This window comes from Periophthalmus magnuspinnatus, chromosome 2 (genome assembly GCF_009829125.3).
Source record: "Periophthalmus magnuspinnatus isolate fPerMag1 chromosome 2, fPerMag1.2.pri, whole genome shotgun sequence".
NCBI classification, from domain to species: Eukaryota; Metazoa; Chordata; class Actinopteri; order Gobiiformes; family Gobiidae; genus Periophthalmus; species Periophthalmus magnuspinnatus.
This window is the reverse complement of record NC_047127.1, coordinates 17111590-17135149: the sequence shown is the minus strand read 5'-3', so window position 1 is coordinate 17135149 and position 23560 is coordinate 17111590. Positions and strand designations below refer to the sequence as shown.

General features: G+C 40.6%; 1 protein-coding gene across 1 annotated transcript in view; it reads left to right on the top strand.

The window, feature by feature from the left end:
* The window catches only part of LOC117382844 (phospholipid-transporting ATPase IH-like), a 78003-nt gene that overhangs the window by 14530 nt on the left and 39913 nt on the right, over positions 1–23560 (top strand). The window contains exons 2-19 of the mRNA XM_055227770.1: positions 5923–6045; positions 6120–6209; positions 6528–6608; positions 6897–7004; positions 7285–7413; positions 8193–8296; positions 8746–8793; positions 8998–9062; positions 9129–9210; positions 12253–12403; positions 12969–13166; positions 13757–13870; positions 14415–14471; positions 14810–14976; positions 21722–21793; positions 22233–22306; positions 22777–22880; positions 23039–23220. Coding sequence (XP_055083745.1) covers positions 5923–6045; positions 6120–6209; positions 6528–6608; positions 6897–7004; positions 7285–7413; positions 8193–8296; positions 8746–8793; positions 8998–9062; positions 9129–9210; positions 12253–12403; positions 12969–13166; positions 13757–13870; positions 14415–14471; positions 14810–14976; positions 21722–21793; positions 22233–22306; positions 22777–22880; positions 23039–23220 — 1949 coding nt within the window. The remainder of the gene's footprint in view (positions 1–5922; positions 6046–6119; positions 6210–6527; positions 6609–6896; positions 7005–7284; positions 7414–8192; positions 8297–8745; positions 8794–8997; positions 9063–9128; positions 9211–12252; positions 12404–12968; positions 13167–13756; positions 13871–14414; positions 14472–14809; positions 14977–21721; positions 21794–22232; positions 22307–22776; positions 22881–23038; positions 23221–23560) is intronic.

The following is a 23560-nucleotide window of genomic DNA, read 5'->3' as shown; positions in this document are numbered from 1 at the left end:
AGGACACATGAAGTCTTATAGCGTAAATCTGTCTCTGGCTGGATCGGGTTCCTGTTTATCATATCATCTTTTATTTCATCTGTGTGCACACCGAGTGTAACTGGAGTCTCCTCAGGATTGAATGGGACTCCCAGAATAGATATAAAAACGCATGGATCCACCTGTCTGACTGTCTAACCCAATAACAGGCCACCTAGCATTGTCACCGCAGCTAATGTAAAACGCCATATTAAATCTGAATCATCCATCCATTTTCTTCTGCTTATCTGAGGCTGGGTCGCGGGGGCAGCAGTCTAACCAGGAACTCTTAGACTTTCCTCACCCTGGACACGTTCTCCAGCTCCTCCGGTGGGACTCCAAGGCGTTCCCAGGCCAGCTGAGAGACATAGTCCCTCCAGCGTATCCTGGGTCTTCCCCAGGGCCTCTTCTCGGTGGGACATGCCCGGAACACCTCCCTAGGGAGGCATCCAGGAGTCCAGGGCTGAACCATTGGAAAAAAATATCTAATTGTGATTTTTATGACAAGCATGGGATTGGATTTGTGATTTATGTTTTAATAACAGGATTCTGTTCAAAGTTCATATTTTAAACCAAAGGTATTGACAAAAAGACTGAACTGACAAACTAATACAAGAATCAAATTTCAGAACATGTTTGTACAGATCTAAATACAGGGTCAGCAGTTTTTATGCAGAATGAGACAGGAGGAAATGTTTGGAGGAATTTATGGCACTTAAAAATTGTAGCTTCTATATATAAGACCATTTACAGATTTTCCATAGAACATGAAACCAAATGCCAAAATATATTCTGCTAACCTTTGACTTAAAGGTTGCACCATGTAGCCTTTCTAGTGGAGAGCCTCTCACCTGCTTGTCTTCATGGAAATGTTATTGCTTTGGCTGAAATCTTCCACAGTGACATCAAGCATATCAGCCTGGGATTTATTCAGCTACAGGTGTTTTTAATATCTTAAATATACACATGCATGCTTACAGTGTGTACGCAGATCTCACCTACAACTTATCATAAAATGCTGCTAATACAGTATATTCTTTGGGAGATAACACAATATCTATGCATTTACAAAAAAGTTGGTACTTATTTAATTTCACTTTAGCTGGCCCCTTCAGATCTGGTTATGATCCTGGTCAGGAGTATAGCTGGGCCCTCTTTAGATGTGGTTATGATCCTGGTCTGGACTATAACTGGACCCTCCTCAGATCTGGTTATGATCCTGATCTGGACTATAGCTGGCCCTCCTCAGATCTGGTTATGATCCTGGTCAGGAATATAGCTGGCCCTCCTCAGATCTGGTTATGATCCTGGTCTTGTCACATAGAGTCAGAGTTATGGTCTGTATGGTAGACGGTGGGATCCATCTGTGGTCTTCTAAATTGAATCTTGTGCATTATTCATCCAGCCACTGTCTGAGAACATTTGGAAACTGCATTAGAAAATCAATACTAAACCCAAACTGTAAATCTAAAACTGGACAGATAAAAATATCACAGACCTGTCATCAACGTATCGCCCAGTTGGAGGTCAATATTTATCATCAGAGGGGGGGGCAGTACTCAGTTACATTTACTTAATACATTTTTTAAGATATATATATATTTTTATTGAAGTAACAGTATGCTTACTTGAGTAAAAGTGGTGATTATTCTATTCTATTATATTCTCTATGAGAAAGACTACAAGTGTTGTAGTCTACTACTACTACTGATGTTACTGCAACTACTACTACTACTGCTACTAATTAGTAGTTTTTGTTATCTAACTATGATGACATTTTTATGATAATATCATTTCCTTCATAAATAACCTGTCTGAATGAATTGTAAAATATCCCTGTCGTAACGGGTGCGGGAAGGACCAAGAGGTGCAGACTCGGGGCAAGGTTACAGTGTTTATTTACAAAGTCAGTGAAAATCAGTCTTAATAAGTTCATACAAGTTCACACGGAAAATCACGGAGCGGGAGGCAGACCAGGCGGGCGGAGTGCAGGTCGGGGACGGGGAAACCAGGACCGGGGTGCAGGCAAGAGCAGGACGAGACCGGGGCAGGCGGAGTCCGAGACCGAAGGTAAGCAGCAAGCCGGAGACCAAGAGGAGACAGGTAGCGAGACGGAGGGGTGACTTTACCGGAGCCGGAGCGCAGAGGCAGGAGCGGGGATGAGCGAGGACAGGGATCTGGAGGGTAACAAAATCCAAATGAGTACATACAAGCAGGTACCAGGATACAAAACTGAGCTAGAGCATTCACGTTTACACGCGGACGGTCTGGCCCCGAGTGTAGTCTGCCGAGCCCTCAAATACTCAGCAGCAGGTGGCGGTGATTACGCTGATGCGCTTTAGGTGCGTGCGGGAGAAGTCTAGAACTCCGCCCAGCTCCGGGCAGACAGGTCGGGGAGGGGTAGAGAGCACGGGAGGACAGGAACAAACGGGCATCATGACAATCCCTTACTTAAAACACTGCTCGACTTTCCTTTATTTAAACCCTGGATTTAGTCTTGGCTTCATCCCTGGTTTAGTCCCTGGTTAATCGCTGTCTTAGTCCTGGGCTCAGTCCTGGTTTTAGTATTAGTCCATGTTCTTGTTTTAGCCCTGGGTTAGTCCTGGGTGTAGTCCCGGGTTTAGTTGCTGATTTAATCCTAATTTTAGTCCTGGTTTTAGTCCTGGGTTAGTCCCTGGTTTAGTCCTGGGTTAGACCTCCTCCTCTCTGCTGACTCTGGTTCACTCTCCATCCTCCTCCTGCTAGATCTCAGTGCAGCATTTGACACAATTTCACACTCCATCCTCCTTGACAGACTTTCCTCCATTGGTGTCTCTGGTACTCCCCTCTCCTGGTTCCACTCCTACCTCTCAGATCACTCTCAGTTTATTCAGCTCAAGTCATTCACCTCACACCCCTTCCCTGTCACATCAGGTGTTCCTCAGGGTTCTGTCCTCGGTCCTCTGCTCTTTCTAATCTATCTCCCCCTTGGTTCCATCTTTAGAAAACACCACATTCACTTTCACTGTTACGCGGATGACACCCAGCTCTACATTTCCAGTAAACCCAACTCTACACTTCCACCCTCCTCCCTGACAGACTGCCTCACTGAAATACAAACCTGGTTCACCTCAAACTTCCTCAAACTTAACGGCAATAAAACAGAACTCCTACTCATCGGCACCAAATCCACCCTAAGCAAAATAAATCCTTTTTCCATATCCATTGATGGCTCCTCTATCTCCCCCTCCCCTCAGGTAAAGAGTCTGGGTGTCATCCTCGACAGCACACTTTCCTTCACCTCCCATATCAACAACATCACCCGGTCCTCCTATTTCCACATCAGAAACATCCACCGCCTCCGTCCCTCACTCACTCCACACACCACCGCCATCCTCATCCATAGCCTGGTCACTTCCCGTATTGACTACTGCAATTCTCTTCTGTTCGGACTCCCACAGAAATCACTCCATAAACTCCAACTGGTCCAAAACTCAGCTGCCCGTATTATCACACACACACCCTCCCATCACCACATCACACCTGTCCTGCAACAGCTCCACTGGCTCCCCATCACGCACCGCATGCACTACAAAATCATACTCCTCACATACAAAGCTCTCCACAACCTGGCCCCTCCATACCTGTCTGACCTCATTCACATCTCCACACCTGCCCGCTCCCTCCGCTCCTCCTCTTCCCTGCACCTCACTGTCCCTCCTGCCCGTCTTGTCACTATGGGGAGCAGAGCCTTCAGCTGCTCTGCTCCCCAGCTCTGGAACTCCCTCCCCCATGACCTCCGCAACACACACTCACTCCCACACTTCAAATCTAAACTCAAAACTCATCTGTTTAGAAAGGCCTTCTCACCTTGACCACTCTGACCATAACTGCTCTGTCTTTTAATCTATATTTGTTTTTAAATGTATTTTTAATCATTTTACATTGTTCAATTTGTATTGTGTATATATGTATGTACGGCGACCTTGAGAGCCTTGAAAGGCGCCTAACAAATAAAATGTATTATTATTATTATTAGTCCCAGCTTTAGTCTTGGTTTTAGTCCTGGTTTAATCCTTGCTTTAGTCCTGGTTTAGCGCACCTTTTGTAGCAAACCATTGAAAAGTCTTATCAGTTTTTAATGACATTCCTCATGTGACATCCATCTGCATTACCATGGAAAAATACTCTTTCATTCATAAAAATCACATTACTCATTCAGCTCCAGACCAGTGCAGTAAAGTGCTGCAAACCACTGTAAAACTGCTGTAAAGGTGTGAGAGACTGATAAGGTTTATAGGAGCAATTGTATTTAGTGTTTTATTCTTTAAACTTTGAGGGATGGAGAATGCACAGTGACAAAAGAAATCAGCCTAATTTAACTTAAAAAAAAAAGAAAAGATTATTACTAAAAAACAGCCCATTTTTGTCAAATGAAGAACCTTGTTGTTACAGCGATATACTTTGTTTGTTCTGATATAAATTACTGCATTAGCCAATACTGCAATATCAGTACTTTTGCAATGATATTATGCAGTTGTTCTTGGATAGTCCTCTTGGTTTTATTTTAATACATTTGTTAGCAAAATGTGTCCTGCCCCAGTACAAATATATTGTATAAGCAGCTCTTGAGGTCAAAATAAGCCCACTGTGTACTGTCTGCGTCTAATTATAAAGTGATTTATTGTCTGATAAGCAGGAAGTATGTTACTGCAGGAGTCGGGAACCTATGGCTCGCGAGCCAGACGTGGCTCTTTTGATGACTGCATTTGGCTCTCAGATAAATCTTAGCTGACATTTGTTAACACAATAAGTAATGAATAAATTCGCTGATATTTGAGTAAAACATTACAGAAATCACAGTGATAAAAATAATTAAAAAAACAAATACATTCTCGTGCATTTTAATCCAAACATTAATGTTTTACCTGTTCAGGGCTGGAACCAAGCACATCCGTCCTTCAGGGAACGAGAGCGTCCCACTCCTCTGTTTGTATTGGATTATATGTGGTAGTCAACACAGGTCATTGTGAGGTAAAGAAAAAAACTTCCTGCCGTTTAATCACTAAGTCAGCTAAGTCTTGCAGAAAAGATGGTGAAAAAAAAGATGAGGCGTACCATACATTTCAGCAGGAATGGATAGAGGAAGGAGCAGGGACCACTAATGAACTTTTTGATGACATTACGTATAAAAATAAGATAAATGAATAAAAGACATGCATCATGATGGTAAATCAAGTGAAAGAAAAACAAGTGCAATATATAAATGCAGTGACTTATATTTCCTTCGCTTTGGATAAGTCAACAGACGTTTATCCAGTTCAGTGATGCTGCCGGTGACACACTACCAGAGGAAAGTCTTGCTGGTTTCCCAATGAAAGCGTCAACAAAAGGAGAGGATTTATTCAAGGCTTTCACGGAGTTCACAAAAAAAAAAAAAAAATCTACAGATGGAAAACCTTCTTTCGGTGTGCACCGATGGAGCGCTGTGGTCACTTTAATGGCAAGAAGTATTTTATGTATTGGATAGGTTCAGTATAATGATGTTATAAAAAAATATATATTAATAATACATTCAGAGACTTCTTATACTCTAAAATTGTTGGTCTTGTTTAAAAATTCACACACTTAGTTGTTAGTCAATCGGAAATACAGTTTAAAATGTTTGACTTTTTTTGGCTCTTTCAGCTAAACAGGTTCCTGACCCTTGTGTTACTGTTAGCTTTACTGTGATGGCAAAACTATGCTCTGGTCTCTGAAAGCTGTGAAAAGTGCTTTTAAACTCATCGTGGTGAATCATTAGGATGCTCAGAATGCTTAAGGCAAGTGAGGAATAACTTTGGACCATTACAAACCGTTCTATTTTTCAAGGTTTTAAAGCAGTAAAATGAATTTAAGAGACTTAAATTAAACTGTACTTTCCAGTGTGTGGGGGAGGAGAACTGGGTGGACAGTAGAACCATTTACATCGGACACAAAGAGCCTCCTCCAGGAACTGAAGCCTTCATCCAGCAGCGTTTTCCAGACAACCGGATCACCTCATCAAAGGTACCAGAGAATGTTCCATCTACAAGCTTTAAATGCTCACGGTGATGTTAACGTGTAGTTCTGCTTTTGCCCAGTACACCTTCTGGAACTTCATCCCCAAAAACATGTTTGAACAGTTCAGAAGAGTTGCAAATTTCTACTTTCTCATCATCTTCCTAGTTCAGGTGAGGACAAGAGGTCATCTGATGTACAGGGAAGGCATCTGATATGCAGGGAGGGTGTCTGACGCATGGGGAGAGAATCTGATGCACGAGGAGTGCATCTGATGCACAGGGAGGGCATCTGACACACAGGCAGGGCATCTGATGCACAGGGAGGGGCATCTGACACACAGCGATACATGAGGATGGGAGGGAATCTGACACAAGGTACTTTTCAGAACATGTTTTTAGAGGTCTAAACTACAGGGTTAGCAACTTTTACACTGAGCAGACCCTACAGGGAAGCGTCTGATGTAAATGTTTTTGTTATTGTTTTCACAGTTAATAATTGACACTCCAACGAGTCCAGTGACCAGTGGACTGCCTCTGTTCTTTGTCATCACTGTCACCGCCATCAAACAGGTACAACTGGTTTAGTCCTGGTGTAGTCAATGGCTTAATCTTCATTTTACTCCTCATTTTAGTCCCTGGGTAGTCCTGATTTAGTCCCTGGTTTAGTCCTGGGTTAGTCGTGTTTCAGTCTTCAGTTTAAGCTCATCAGAATCAGAATCAGAAGAGTTTTATTGCCATTGTCTGTGAGCACAACTAGGACAGACTACAACAGACTAGGAATCGGTGATAAAGTGCAACATAAAAACACATTGAATTAATACAAATAAGGGCATGTATTCTGATTGAAATGTGTTTCAGGGCTATGAGGACTGGTTAAGACACAAAGCTGATAACTCCATAAACCAGAGTCCAGTTCATGTGGTGCACAACGGAAAAGTGATCCGCAAACAGAGCCGCAAACTACGGGTCAGTTAAGATTTATTACAATTTTTGACTGTGTAAACTGTATAGACTGTATAGACTGTATAAAGAAGTAGACCAAGGGAGTGTGATGTCACCCATAGCATTCGACTCGTCAAATAAGGCTAGCAGTTATAGGGATGAATTTGGAGCCAAGTTCCATATTTGGAATTCTGACTGTATCATAGCAACTAAAAAGCCAATCCGGAGCCTCAGCTCCGATCATAGGTGCTTTTTGTCACAATTTGGGCACTATTTGTATGTATTTGTTTGTATTTGTTTGCAGGTTGGAGATGTGGTATTTGTTAAAGAGGACGAGACATTTCCCTGTGACCTCATAATGCTCTCCTCCTCCAGACAAGATGGAACCTGCTTTGTTACTACAGCCAGTTTAGATGGAGAGAGCAGCCACAAGGTACTATTACTACGTTGGGGCAGAGGAGTGACACACAGAGGCGCAAGATACAAAGTCAGGAAATGCCAAAAATAATGTAAAGACAACTTTATTACTCACCTTTTGTAAAGTTGTAAAGTTAAACTGCAGCATTCTCTTCCATATTATCCATGAAAATTTGTCCTTCACAAATAAGGAGCTGAATCATTCTTTAAAAATAAAAAGACCAGGATAGTTTCTCATGTGTCTCTGTTTAGATCCACCAATCCACTTCCTGTGTAGTTTATCTCCAGCCTTCTGTGCATTAAAAGTTTTTATCTGAACTACTGCACCACATTTCATCAATAATAAGACAGTTTAGACTGGCATCAAAGGTAGAATAGAAATAGAATGCTCTGATCTTAAAGCGAGTTGTTTTACTGCAGAGAAGACACAGCTGACATGAGGTGATGCAGAATTTGTGTTCAGAGATTTAAAGTCTCATCTGAAAATTACAAATAATTATGTGCAAGTAAAAAAAGAAAAAATAGACTTATCTTTCTATTGTTAGAGGATGAAACAATAGTTTTTGGAGGAAATATTTATTGTGGGGACTTCTACTATTTATGTATGCAGGTTTTGTTTTAACCACATTATACATTATATTTGGGGACGTAAACCTGCTTTAGGGTTATTATGGCATAATTTTGTTAAATATTGGCATTTATCATCAATATTTTCTTCAGCAATATATCACACTTTGGTTATCATGACAGGGCTACTTAAAGTGCCTTTTCACTTGTTACATTTGTGTCCCTCAGACGTATTACGCAGTGCAGGACACTAAATCCTACAGCACAGAGCAGGAGGTTGACTCTATCCATGCCACTATCGAGTGTGAACAGCCCCAGCCCGACCTCTACAAGTAAAGCTCCATTTTTCCAACTATCGACTTTAAAGGTCCCATATTACACAAAACACTCTCTTGTGAGCGTTAAGCCATGTTATAATGCAGTTACCTCCTCAAAAATATACCTGAAGTTGTGTTTTTTTCATTCACACGTTTAATTAATCCTTTATTATTAGTCTGTTTATATCTCCAAATCTCAAAATGCTCTGTTCCACCTTGTGTGTTATCTAGTGGTAGTTTTCAAGTTAATGGCTACCTTTACTTCAGTAGATATTGGTAATTCCATGGAGGAAATTATCCAAATCAGCCTAAATATGCAGGGTTTGTGTGTGTAACGTGTGAATGAAACAAAACACATTATAACAGAGATCAGAAAATAGTGTCATATAGGACCTTTAGTTGCAAACAAAATGGCTGCCAAATCATGCACAAATCCTCATCACATTTTCTCCTTTCTTTTCTAGATTTGTGGGTCGCATCAACGTTTACATGAACAACGAACCAGTGGCCAGGTAACTCCATGGGAGATTCACTGTTTTTTAAAGAAATCTCCAAACTTATGATCCACAAATGTTGAACCTTCTCATTATTTCTTTGGGACTGGCTCGACAAATTTGTCATATTAATCTTATGATTTAAAGTTCTTTCAGCTAGCAACAATCACAACTATTGTGGAAAAAAGCATTTCACTTTTGTTTTGTTGTATATTTTTTCAGACCACTAGGCTCAGAAAACCTGCTGCTAAGAGGAGCCACTCTGAAAAACACAGAATTCATCTATGGTATGAAAGAATATGGGGAAATATTTTCAAATTCAAAATGGTAAATCTGTTTGTTCTTGTTTCCAGCTGTGGTGATTTACACAGGGATGGAGACCAAAATGGCTCTAAATTATCAGTCCAAGTCTCAGAAAAGATCTGCGGTTGAAAAGTGAGTTTTTTATGTAGTTATTTAAATTGAATTAAAAGTCCTATATTACACAAATTGACTCCTGTGAGTTGTAAGTCATGTTATAATGCTGTTACCTCCTCAAAAACATACCAGAAATTGTAACACTTTATTAATAGTCTGTCTACATCTCCAAAGCTCAAAATATTCTGTTCCATCTTGTGATGTCATGAAGTGGTATTTTTTAAATGAACAACTCGAGATTGGAAATTATAGGCCTGTTTGAGGGCCATTCAAAACATAATATATATTTTGTTTTAATCACTATGGTAATGGTCCTATTTGTGATCATTCTTAAAGGACTGTCTTTGGTGTCTTTGTCAGTAAAATGTTGAGTTCTGAATGAGATGGAGTTTGGCATTTACAGTGAAGTGAGGCTATAATGAGACCGAGACATTTAGTGATAATGTAGTCCACCTACAGAAACACATGCACCATCTGGAGAGAGGAGAGGGGGAGGAGAGAGTACAGATAGGGAGAGAGGGAAGTGAGAGGGAGGACAGGAGAGGAGAGAGGGACAGGAGAGGAGATGGGGAGAAGAAAGAGAAGAGAGAGTGCGAAGAGGGGTGGAAGAGGGATGGAAGGAGAGGAGAGAAAGAGAGCGGGAGAATAGGGAGAGTAAAAGACGATGAGGGGTGGGGGAGAACAGGAAAGGAGGGGGAATAAGAGGGAGGGGGGAGAGGAGGAACAAAGAGAGAGGGTGGGGGGGACATAGAGAGAGGTGGGAGTAGGGGAGGGAGAAGGAAAGAGATGAAGGAGAGAGAAGAGAGGGGGAAAGGAGGGTGAGAAGAGAGAGAGAGAGATGGATACAGATGCCCCCTGTGTGTCAGATGCCCTCTCTTTGTGTCAGATGCACTCCCTGTGTGTCAGATTCAATTTCAATTCAATTTATTTTTGTAAAGCCCAAAATCACATCAGCAGTTGCCTCTTAGGGCTGAACATGAAAATTGATTTAACCAACAGAAACTTAGAAAATCAACAACGAAAGAGAAACAGACAAGCAAAATAATCAACAGAAAACAAGCAAATGGATAACTGTCCAAGAACATCCCCTGTCCTTAGACCCTCCTTCAATGAGGAAAAACGAGAACCACAGTGAAGGAGAGATCCACTCCCATGGACGGGCAGGCTGTAGGTGTGTCTAGGACTAATGCGCATCCATTTGCAGGTAGAGTTCAAGTCTATAGGGCCAGAGCCCACTCAATTAAGGGTCTGAGAGGGGCCCACTCACGGCAGGGTGGGAGCCACCCCAGCCAGGCACTGGGTCATCCAGCCAGGTGAGGGAAGGGAGGGTCAGGGCACAAGAGGGCATCTAGGGCCCAGTCATCACTGGGCGGTCAGTGGCCAGGCATCTGAAATAGTTGCACTCCCCAGAGGGGAGTGGGGCAGGGAACAACATGTGAATAGCAACAAGCTCCAGGTGAACTGAGTAGTGAATGCTGTTGATGGGGAAAACAGAAGAAAACAGAGGATAGGGCTCAGGTTACCATACTTCTCCCAACATAGCTACCCCTTGGCAGCTTAACTAAAGCTGCAGATTTTATTTCTGCTCCTAACTGGCCCCGCCATAAGCTAATTCAAAGAGGAATGTTTTAAGTCTGGTCTTAAATGTAGAGACTGTGGCAGCCTCTTTAACACGGGCAGGGAGCTGATTCCATAACACAGGAGCTTGGTAAGTGAAAGTTCTCCCTCCGACTGTGCTTTTAGACACTCTAGCAACCCCCAGTAGTCCAGCATTTTGAGAGTGGAGTATTTTGTTTGGATGATATGGTACTATAGCATCTTGCAGATACGATGGGGCCATGCCCTTTATGGCTTTATGTGTCAGGAGGAGAACTTTGAATTTAATTCTAAACTTGACAGGAAGTCGTTAAGAGCATGGCTCCTGCATTTTGAACTAGCCAAAACAGTGGACATTAATGACATGTTTTCTGATTATATTACCTAACATATAAAGTGTGAACAAGTACAGAACCCTGTGGCTACCTTAGTGCATGGTGAGGAGCTCTGATTTACATTAACAAACTGGTATTGGTAATCCTAACTATCACATTGGTAGGATTTAAACCAGCTGAGGGTTTCCCCTCTGACACCAAAGAGAAGATTAGAGATGGGTTTATAGTTGGCTAAAAGATCAGGGTCAAGATTAGGTTTTTTCAGAAATGGTTTAATCGCTGCATATTTGAAGGAATGGGGGACATAGTATAATAAATACCTCATTAGAAAATGGCTAAGAATAGGATCTATAATTAGAGGAAAGGTTTCTTTGAGAAGTCTGATTGGTATAGGGTCTAACATACAAGTTGATGCTTTGGAGGACATAAAGGCTGAAGTTATCTCTGCTTGGTCAACAGCAGTAAACCTGTCTGGTATCACTGGTGGGTTTATTTGGGACACTAGTTTTATACCCTAGGCTTGCTCAGTACTAACAGTAGGAGTAATTTTGTTTAATTTATCTCTAATCATTGTAATTTTGTTGTTAAAGAACTTAAGAAAGTCATTGCTGCTAAGAGTAACGGATTGATCATTTGAGTGAGCGCCGTTCTTCATTGTACCATGGGACAGGAGGTCTGGGCCTAACAGCCTTCTGTTTTAAGTGGGCTACAGAATCAAGACCGGTTTTCAGGAAGTCCATAGATCTGTCAACAAACTGATCACTTATAGTTGGACTAAAGCTATTTTAGTAGGGCCACGTGACATGTCCCTAAATATTGGCCATATTATTTCTTTCAATTTTAAAATTCATTTTTAGATATTGTTCTTTTCATTATAGTTTTATTCTGTGGAGCATGATAATCTTATCAGGATAAACTGAAAGGTAATTAGGAAATGGTCAGATAATATGGGGTTTTGAGGGAGGACATTTAGTTCACTGATCTCTACACCATATGTTAGAACAAGATTCAGGGCGTGTTTGTCACTGTGGGTTGGATCAAAAACTCTGAATATTGACCAGAAGGTTGGTAGATTAGATGCTCTCCCTATGTGCCATCCCTGACCCTTGCTGTTGCTATTCCCCTGCAGGTCGATGAACTCGTACTTGGTGGTGTACTTGTTCATTCTGATCGGTAAAGCTTTAGTGAACACTTTACTGAAGTACGTTTGGCAGGCTGATCCGAACCGCGACGAGCCGTGGTACAACCAGCGCACCGAGGTGGAGAGAGAGAGGCACATCGTAAGTCAAATATCTTCAGTACAAATATCAGATTAGGGTTTTCAAAAATATTGAAAATCCGATACTAATTGATACTAAACTAGATCCTCATTTGTGCAGGTATCAATACTAAAAAAGCCCCATTTACAGGACAGAAATAAACCTTTGCTGAATAGCTTTAGAATGATCTTGAGCTGTATCAGTACAAGTATAAGACCACATAGACTAGTATACTATGTGTATGCCCATAGACCTAGGCCTGTCACCATAAAATATTTTGAAGTTTGATATATTGCTGAAGTAAATACAGATGATAAACGATAATACTGAAATCAAATTCTTTCCGATTTAAACCACAAAAAGTGTACAAAAAATCATGAACTGCAATAAATACATAGTAGAGTTAAACACTTTAGTGGTTGTGCCAAGAAAAAGTACACACTATAAATGTTGACTCAAAAAAAATATTGTTCCAACTTTCCTATATGGAATGATAAGTCATTCCATATAGGAAAGGCTACCTGGACCAATGAGGGATTACACAGATATAAGACCACATATAAAAGCATTCCTCTGTTTGTTTCAGATAATCCGAGCTTTCACAGACTTCCTTGCGTTCATGGTGCTGTTTAATTACATCATCCCCGTCTCCATGTATGTTACTGTGGAGATGCAGAAGTTTCTGGGCTCTTACTTCCTGATGTGGGACGACGAGATGTTTGACCCCGACTTAGGAGAGAGAGCAGTGGTCAATACATCTGATCTCAACGAAGAACTGGGACAGGTATTGTATAATACTACTACAAATAATACTAATACCATTGCAACTACTACTACTACTGTTAATACTGCTACTATTACTTATATTACTGCTACTGCTACTACTACTTTATTATTACAACTGCTATTACTACTACTAGTGTTGTACTCCTACTATTACTACTATTAATGCTATTACTGCTACAGCTGCTACTACTAGTACTGCATGAACTAAACAAGCAGTGGTGAATACTTCTGATCTCAACAAATAGCTAGGACAGGCACTGCACAGAACTAGAAATACTACTACTACCACCAGTTTTTTTTGCTGCATTAGAAGTGGATGAGAAGATATTGCTGATTTTGTTCTGTACTTACTTGTCGGGTAAATAACCAATGCATCACACATTTGGAGCAGTTTGTCTCATTTTATTTTTTGTTTTAAGGAAATAAATGTTTTCACTCTCTGCACTGGTATTGCTTAATATCATGTATCAACAGATATTGTGTCGGAATTGGTATTGGAACTGAAAAAGCTGGATCAGTGCATCCCTAGACTAGACCATTGACTAGACAAGTGACTAAACCTGGTTTAAACCTGGTCTCTTGTTTCAGGTGGAGTACGTGTTCACAGATAAAACCGGGACTTTAACAGAAAACAACATGGAGTTCATCGAGTGCTGCATTGGAGGAAGTGTGTATGTGCCTCATGCTATCTGCAACGGACAGGTACTATGAATACTGCTGCTGCTGCTACTACTAGTACTACTACTACTACTACTACTACTACTACTACTACTACTACTACTACTACTACTACTACTACCCCATGCTATCTGTAATGGACAGGCATGAATACTATTACTACAGATACTACTACAACTGCAAATACAACTACTGCCAGCTACTACTGCCCCACATCATCTGCAATGGACAATACAATGCAAATTGTAATGGACAGGTACTTTTACTTTTAGTACTATTTTTACTACTACTGTTACTACTACTCCACCTGCTCCATACATTACTAAAACTCCAATACAATTACTACTACTTGTACTTGTAAGATTCACCAGAAAAAGTGTGAAAGTGCATGTTGCTCCTCCTCAAAGTGTTACTTTGTGTACAGACCTGACATGGCTTAAGCATCTGTACTGAGCAGGAGACAAAAATACATGTTTACAGTTTGAAACATCACATGCACCTCAAACATCAAAGTAGTTTTATAATTCAAATTTGAGTATTTACTGTTTTTATTTTCTTGTTTTTTCAGGTGATGTCAGGAGCTGGGATGGACATGATTGATACTTCACCTGGTCCAGATTCTAGAGTAAGAGAAATATCTCTAGAAATAACTTTATAAAGCAATATATGACAACTGCGCAGAGAAGAGGATCAAAAGTGAAGAGGAGAGGATCAGAGGAGCAGCAGGAGCAGAGGATGCAGAGAAGAGGGTCACTAGAACAGAGGATATAGAGGAGAGGGTCGAGGAGCAGAGGGAGCAGAGGAGTGGGTGACAGGAGGAGGGGGTCATAGAAGGAGAGGGTCAGGGGATGCAGAGGAGAGGGTCACAGGAGCCGAGGAGAGGGTCAGAGAAGCAGAGGGAAGGGTCAGAGGATGCAGAAGAAAGGTCAGAGGATTCTCACTTGTTGACTTGTCTTATTGCAGGATGCAGAGGAGCTATTTTTTCGCGCTCTGTGTCTCTGTCACACCGTGCAGGTGAAGGAGGAGGAGACGGTGGATGGGATCAAACATGGTTGCCATCAGGGGAAGTCCTCCTCCTTTTACATCTCCTCTTCTCCAGACGAGGTTGCTCTAGTCGAGGGCATGAAAAAGTATGAGCCAACACAAGTCTACACAATCTGCGATTCCTCAGTTAGAAGTTAGAATTGGATTTGCGTCAAAATTCGTCCTGCACATGCCTAGATGCTTCTCCACAAATGCTGGTCACTTACTGTGGATTCTCATACACAACCATCTATTCATTTTACTTTTTCAAACACAACTCTATCTATATTTGAGCAAAATGTGCCTTGCACCAGTACAGATATATTGTATAAGCAGCTCTTGAGGTAAAAAAAAAAAAAAAGGTCAGCTCTGTACTGTCAACATCTAATTATAAAGATAAATTAAAACTGCAAGCAGTGATAAAGGCCCTCGCCACCCCTTGCGACCGCGGGATACAAGCCACCGCGGAGATCCTGCCTTTTGTTCCCGCTTACATCGCCTGATAGGTTCACCTTTTTAACCTATATTACAGTTCAAAAGAGAAGAGAAGACAAGAGAGATTATTTTGTCTCAATATTGAGGAGAAAGAGCGGGGAGGCAAAACCTTCAGTTTACAACCTCACTCCTTTCTGAAGTTTCCACCGTCTTTCTCCTCCTTTTATTTAGTTAGGGACCCTAGTTACAAATGCGTTCTCAAGGGATGGGGGACATAGTTTACATACTTTGCAAGCAGAATAAAAACATATGACGAGATTCACAGAGAAATACATTTTGTTTTCGCATCTCCAAAGGTCATTCCCAAGATGTTTCTGTTTCACACATTCAGAGTGACCTTCTTCCCGTGGGATCCTGCAACTTTCAAAAGATAACTTCTGCAAGACTCAAGAACAAACATTAGTGCAGATTACATTGTTTACATAGTTGAAATGAATATAATGATTATAGTAACTACAGTTACAGTACAGTACCTACAGTACCTTTAAAATGAACAGTGAGATAACATCATATAACTTGAATATATATTTTGAATCCATCATCGCCCCTTCCCCCAAAATCAGCGACTGAGTAATACTACTCCATTCATTCCAATGAGACCATTTATGACATTGTCACGCCTACACGGTTGAAATTAGAGTTATGTCTTCTTTGACCTTTTTGTTCAGTATGATGAGAGGAATATGTGTACCAAATTTCAATGGTCTATGACACAGTAATTATTTTTCATCCTTGTTAACCAAAACCCATGTATTTCAATGAGAAATGTCAGACGTTGCCTGGCAACACCTTTAAAAATAGAGGTATGGTGTCATTGACTTTTTTCTTCAGTATAGGAATAGGGATGTCCATGCCAAATTTCACATTTTTGTGAGAAAGTAATTTTTTTGCGTACCATTAATAAGTTCAAGGGGGCGCTGTGGAGCAATGTAAAGTTTGACATATGTAAATTGCATATCTATGCACTTGGATCAAGATTTTGAACAAGACGTATATTAATGCTGGAAAAAAGGACACTGCATGTTTGAATCACGAGTCATTTAAAACTTCAAAAAACGTCTTTTTTATTTGAAGGCTGGCCACACCCACATTTTATGACGCAACAAAATTCAGGAGAGTAACCTATAATCCCACATGGGTCTAGTTTATTTTGATCAATTTGCAAGATCCTTGAATGAAAATCCATGGCGCAAAAAATCAAAATGTGAGAAGTAAAATTTGGAAAAAATTGGGTTCCGCCCACAATGGCCGACTTCCTGTAGGGTTTAGGGTGGGGTCATATAATTTTTTACTTATCTTGACATGTTCTATGTTTGTACCAAATTTCATTTGTCTACGATAAAAAAGGTCTCTCATTGACGTAATGTATTTTGATTTTTGAGGTGGCGCTATTGAGTCATTTTGATACGTAAATTTTTTTGAACATCAAAATAATTTTTTTTTCGCCAAACTTGAATTTTGGGTCCAATAAAATTGAGTTTTCGTTAACGTTCAGGGGGTCAAAAATGACTTCAAAGTCGTAAGTATAATAATAATAACAACTATTTTTTGATGTGAGTTTCGGATTTTTATGTCGACTTTTTTCCGAGTCGGGCTCCCATTGGCCCCATGAAAATGAAAGTTTGAGGTTATTTTTTCTCGGGGTCTTTTGTGACAATTAGAGCTCGTCGAGTTCTAATTTTTGACACCACTCACTGCCATGTCGGGGCGTGTTTACTACTTGATTTTTGCCATTTTCCACGCTCCGGACGCGGTTTTAATGAGTCCCTCGCCGGGACGGAGTCCCAGGCTCGGGCCTAATTAAAACTGCAAGCAGTGATAAAGGCCCTTGCCACCCCTTGCGACCGCGGGGTACACGCCACCGCGGAGATCCTGCCTTTCGTTCCCGCTTACATCGCTCCTCCCCCCAAAATCAGCGTCTCAGTAATACTACCCCATTAATTCCAATGAGACCATTTATGACATTGTCACGCCTGAACGGTTGGAAATAGAGGTATGTCTTCTTTGGCTTTTTTGTTCAGTATGATGAGAGGAATATGTGTACCAAATTTCAATGGTCTATGACACAGTAAATATTTTTCATCCCAGTTAACCGAAACCCATGTATTTCAATGAGAAATGTCAGACGTTGCCATGGCAACACCTTTGAAAATAGAGGTATGTTTTCATTGGCTTTTTTGTTCAGTATGTCAATAGGGATGTTCATTCCAAATTTCAAATGTTTATGTCAAAGTAATTTTTTTGGTCCAATTCAAAAGTTCAAGGGGGCGCTGTGGAGCAAAAAAAAATCTGACATATGTAAATTGTATATCATTTCACGTAGATCAAGATTTTAAACAAAATGTATGTTAATGCCGGGAAATAGGATACTGCATGTGTGAGTTATGCACATTTTAACACTTCAAAATATTGCTTTTTTCTTTGAAGGCTGGCCACACCCACATTTTATGATGTAGAAAAATCCAAGACAGTTCCCTATATTCCCACATGGGTCTAGTTCATTTTCACCAATTTGCAAGTTTCTTGAATGAAAATCCAAGGCGCAACAAATCCAAATGTGAAAGGTAAAATTTTGAAAAAATGGGGTTCCGCTCACAATGGCCTACTTCCTGTAGGGTTTAGGGTGGGGTCATAATATAATTTTTTACTTATCTTGACATGTTCTATGTTTGTACCAAATTTCATTTGTCTACGATGAAAAAGGTCTCTCATTGCCGCAATGTATTTCAATTTTTGAGGTGGCGCTATTGAGTCATTTTGTTACGTTAATTTTTTTGCACATCAAAATACAACATTTCTTGCCAATCTTGAATTTTAGGCCATAGTTTGATGAGTGTAGAGCATCTATTTAGTCTACAACAAAGTCCAGTACTCTGAACCCCATTCATTTCCAATGACACATTTATTATGTTACCACGGTAACATAGTTGCAAATAGGGGTATGTTGTCATTGGCTTTTTTGTTCAGTTTGCCAAGCCAAATGTCCATGTCGAATTTCAAATGTTTATGTCAAAGTAATTTTTTTGGTACAATTCAAAAGTTCAAGGGGGCGCTGTGGAGCAAAAAAAAAAATTCTGACACATGCATATGACATTTTGTTGAAAATTCACTCTGACCACACCCAGAGTCATAATCAAAATGTAATTGATAATCTTTAATCACACATGGGTTTAGTGGGATTTGGCCAAATTTGAAATGTTTGTGATGAAAACTGTGGGAGAAAATGTCCTGAATGCGAGGGTATGCACTTTTGTAATTCCCGGGTTTGATCCAATATGGCCGATTTCCTGTACATTTTAGAGCGGGGCCATAATATCATTTTTGTCATGTCCCGACATGTACTATTTTTTATATGAGTTTCAGATTTTTACGTTGATTTTTTTCCGAGTCGGGCTCCCATTGGCCCCATGAAAATCAAAGTTTGAGGTGGCGCTACTGAGTCATCTTTCGTTATTTTTTCTCGCCGTCTTTTGTGACAATTAGAGCTCGTCGAGTTCTAATTTTTGACACCACTCACTGCCATGTTGGGGCGTGTTTACTACTTGATTTTTGCCATTTTCCATGCTCCGGGCGCAGTTTTAATGAGTCCCTCGCCGGGACGGAGTCCCAGGCTCGGGCCTAATAATGTAAATTTTTTTTCCCACCCATTATTTTTCTCCTAAACCATAACAGCTACAGTCATGTGACTTTCTCACATTGTGCCTCATCACAAATAAGGCCCCTGTGAATTTTTTCAAAACACCACAACAAATTGATTGTCTTCTATGAATTTTTGAAAATGAAAATTGAAGAGGGCGCTAGAGAGCAATTTTGTAAGAGAGTGCCTTTATTTGCATATCATTGCGTTCAGCTCACAAATGTGCATAAACGCTGTATTAGTGTTTTCCCAATAACAAATGTGTGAAAGAGAAATATTTTTTTGAAATATTCCAAAAATTGTGATTTTGTTGAAAATTCACCCTCACCACACCCAAAGTCATAATCAAAATGTAATTGTTAATCTTTAATCACACATGGGTTTAGTGGGATTTGACCAAATTTGAAGTGTTTGTGATTAAAACTGGGCGAGATAATGTCCTGAATGCGAAGGTGTGCACTTTTGTCGTTCCCGGGTTTGATCCAATATGGCCGACTTCCTGTACATTTTAGGGTGGGGCCATAATATAATTTTTGTCATGTCCCGACATGTACTATTTTTTGATGTGAGTTTCGGATTTTTACGTCGACTTTTTTCCGAGTCGGGCTTCCATTGGCCCCATGAAAATCAAAGTTTGAGGTGGCGCTACCGAGTCGTCTTTCGTTATTTTTTCTCGTGGTCTTTTGTGACAATTAGAGCTCGTCGAGTTCTAATTTTTGACACCACTCACTGCCATGTCGGGGCGTGTTTACTACTTGATTTTTGCCATTTTCCATGCTCCGGACGCGGTTTTAATGAGTCCCTCGCCGGGACGGAGTCCCAGGCTCGGGCTGGAGTCCCAGGCTCGGGCCTAATAATAATGGAAACGCATTTTCCACCCATTATTTTTCTCCTAAACCTTAACAGCTACAGTCATGTGACTTTCTCACATTGTGCCCAATCACAAGTAAGGCCCATGTGAATTTTTTCACACGTCCACGACAAATCGATTGTCTTCTATGAATTTTTGAAAATGAAATTTGAAGAGGGCGCTAGAGAGCCATTTTGTGAGAGAGTGCCTTGATTTGCATATCATTGCGTTCAGCTCACAAATGTGCATAAACGCTGTATTAGCGTTTTCCCAACAAAAAATGTGTGAAAGAGAAATATTTTTTTGAAATATTCCAAATATTGCGATTTTGTTGAAAATTCACCCTGACCACACCCAAAGTCATATTCAAAATGTAATTGATAATCTTTAATCACACATGGGTTTAGTGGGATTTGGCCAAATTTGAAGTGTTTGTGATGAAAACTGTGTGAGAAAATGTCCTGAATGTGAGGGTGTGCACTTTTGTCATTCCCGGCTTTGATCCAATATGGCCGACTTCCTGTACATTTTAGGGTGGGGCCACAATATCATTTTTGTCATGTCCTGACATGTTCTATTTTTTATGTGAGTTTCAGTTTTTTACGTTGACTTTTTTCTGAATCGGGCCCCCTTTGGCCCCATGAAAATCAAAGTTTGAGGTGGCGCTACCGAGTCGTCGTTCTTTATTTTTTCTCGGGGTCTTTTGTGACAATTAGAGCTCGTCGAGTTCTAATTTTTGACACCACTCACTGCCATGTCAGGGCGTGTTTACTACTTGATTTTTGCCATTTTCCATGCTCCGGACGCGGTTTTAATGAGTCCCTCGCCGGGACGGAGTCCCAGGCTCAGGCCGAATAATAATGGAAACGCATTTTCCACCCATTATTTTTCTCCTAAACCTTAACAGCTACAGTCATGTGACTTTCTCACATTGTGCCCAATCACAAATAAGGCCCATGTGAATTTTTTCACACGTCCACAACAAATCGATTGTCTTCTACGAATTTTTGAAAATGAAATTTGAAGAGGGCGCTAGAGAGCCATTTTGTGAGAGAGTGCCTTGATTTGCATATCATTGCGTTCAGCTCACAAATGTGCATAAACGCTGTATTAGCGTTTTCCCAACAAAAAATGTGTGAAAGAGAAATATTTTTTTGAAATATTCCAAAATTTGCGATTTTGTTGAAAATTCACCCTGACCACACCCGAAGTCATAATCAAAATGTAATTGATAATCTTTAATCACACATGGGTTTAGTGGGATTTGGCCAAATTTGACATGTTTCTGATGAAAACTATGCGAGAAAATGTCCTGAATGCGAGAGTGTGCACTTTTGTCGTTCATGGGATTGATCCAATATGGCCGACTTCCTGTACATTTTAGGGCGGGGCCATAATATCATTTTTGTCATGTCCTGACATGTTCTATTTTTTTATGTGAGTTTCAGATTTTTATGTTGACTTTTTTCCGAGTCGGGCTCCCATTGGCCCCATGAAAACAAAAGTTTGAGGTGGCGCTACCGAGTCGTCTTTCGTTATTTTTTCTCAGGGTCTTTTGTGACAATTAGAGCTCGTCGAGTTCTAATTTTTGACACCACTCACTGCCATGTCGGGGCGTGTTTACTACTTGATTTTTGCCATTTTCCGGGTTTCAGACGCGGTTTTAATGAGTCCCTCGCCGGGACGGTGTCCCAGGCTCGGGCCTAATTATAAATTTTATTGTCCCAGAATCAGGAAGCATTACATACAAATACATGCTTCATCCTGTCACAGTTTAAAAGTGATGTATCCCAGATGGAACTTTATTTCAGGAAAGTTTAGAAACATTTTAACTTTACTTCTAGTTTCAAAGTTTGTTGTGTTGTTTCAGACTGGGTTTCACGTATCTGCGGCTCAAAGACAGCCACATGGAGATCCTCAACAGAGAAGACGAAATCGAAAGGTCAGGAGGTTTTAGACTTTAAATTTAAGTTTAGTCCTGGTTTAGTCCTGGTTTTGACCCTATTCAGTTTTTATTCAAACTACGTTAAGTTCGGGTTCAGTCCTGGTTTACTAAATGGTGTTTACCTCATATAATGATGAGTGTGAATCAAACTTATGAGATGCCGGCTCAGACGTCGCCTGGCCAAACAAAGTTTTTTGAGAAATGGGCTATTGGAACTAGATGGAAATGGGCGAGATGAGAGAACATAACATCAGACATCTCAGTCCAGAAAAGCACAGTACTAGGAACAGCAAAGATACTGCAGAACCCTCAAGCTCACAGGCCTCTAGTAGAGGATCCGAGCGTGGAAAATGGATGAGACCACCCGTGGAGGGTGGTCTTTTTTTTAAACGTATATACACTTTATATGTAATTGTTCCATTTCTGTGTGCTTCAGGTTTGAGCTGTTAGAAGTCCTGACGTTTGACTCAGTCCGAAGAAGAATGAGTGTCATTGTCAGAGCCTCCTCGGGTAAAATTACAAAAAGTTTAAATAAAAAATTACAGATCAATAGAATTTGCTAATGTACATTCAGATGTTGTGCAGGGGCCTATATAACTCTATGGGAGATTCACTGTTTTTGAAAGAAATGTCCAAACTTATGAGCCACAAAAGTTGAACCTTCTCATTACTTATTTGGGATTGGCTCCACTAACTTGTTATATTAATCTTATGGTTTAAAGTCCTTTCAACTCACAACAATCAAGTCTCTGGGGTTTAGTAATGGCTCCACTTCCTTTTGTGAAAAAATCATTTTACTTTTGTTTATTTACACTGACAGAAGATGTTGAACTTTCATGCGGATAAATTACCTGGTTTAGTAATTACAGAAATATTAACTGTTATATTAACCATAAACCAGGTCAACAAATCTGCATCTGACAGCTACACAGCAAATTTGAATATATTTTACTATAGAATTTCTTTATGTTTGTTTCCAGGAGAGTTGTTCCTGTTCTGTAAAGGTGCAGACTCTTCCATATTTCCTCGTGTGGTCTCAGGGAAAAAAGAAGAAGTCCAAGCCCGAGTCGAACGCAACGCTGTGGTAAGTCCTGGTTAACCCTGTTTAGATCTGGTTTATTCCCTGGTTTTAACTTGGTTTAGTCCTGATTTTAGTTCCTGTTCATTTCTGGTTTAGACCTGGTTTAATCCTGTTTTAGCCCTGGTTCATTCCTGGTTTCTGTTCTTGTTTCTCTCTTGTAGGAGGGCTTGCGTACCCTGTGTGTGGCCTACCGTAGGCTCTCCTCTCAGCAGTACTCTGAAGTGGTTGCTCTGCTTAGAGAGGCTCGTTTGGCCCTACAGGATAGAGACAAGAGACTGGCAGAGGCTTATGACAAGATCGAGACTGAACTGATACTACTGGGAGCGACCGCAGTGGAGGACAGGTGAGGGGGTGTGCGATAGAAAGCTCAAAAAACATGTTATAACATTGTTCCCTCATCAAAAACATGCATGAAGAGGTTTTAGATGTCATCCATGCATGGTTGAGTAATCTAGTGATCTCTCCCGGGCCCTATTTGAACCCACCTTACTGTTAGCAGTATGATTCTGTACAAGACTCAGACCACAAGCCTACGTCACCTGTGCTCCCACACAACAATTCTCCATAAATATACAAAAACATGATACAAAAACACTACACTTCAGCTTGACAAACCTGATGTGATGTGCAGTAGTTTCATTAGTGGGATGCATGCTGTGGTGACGCTCTGAAGGGGAAGTGAC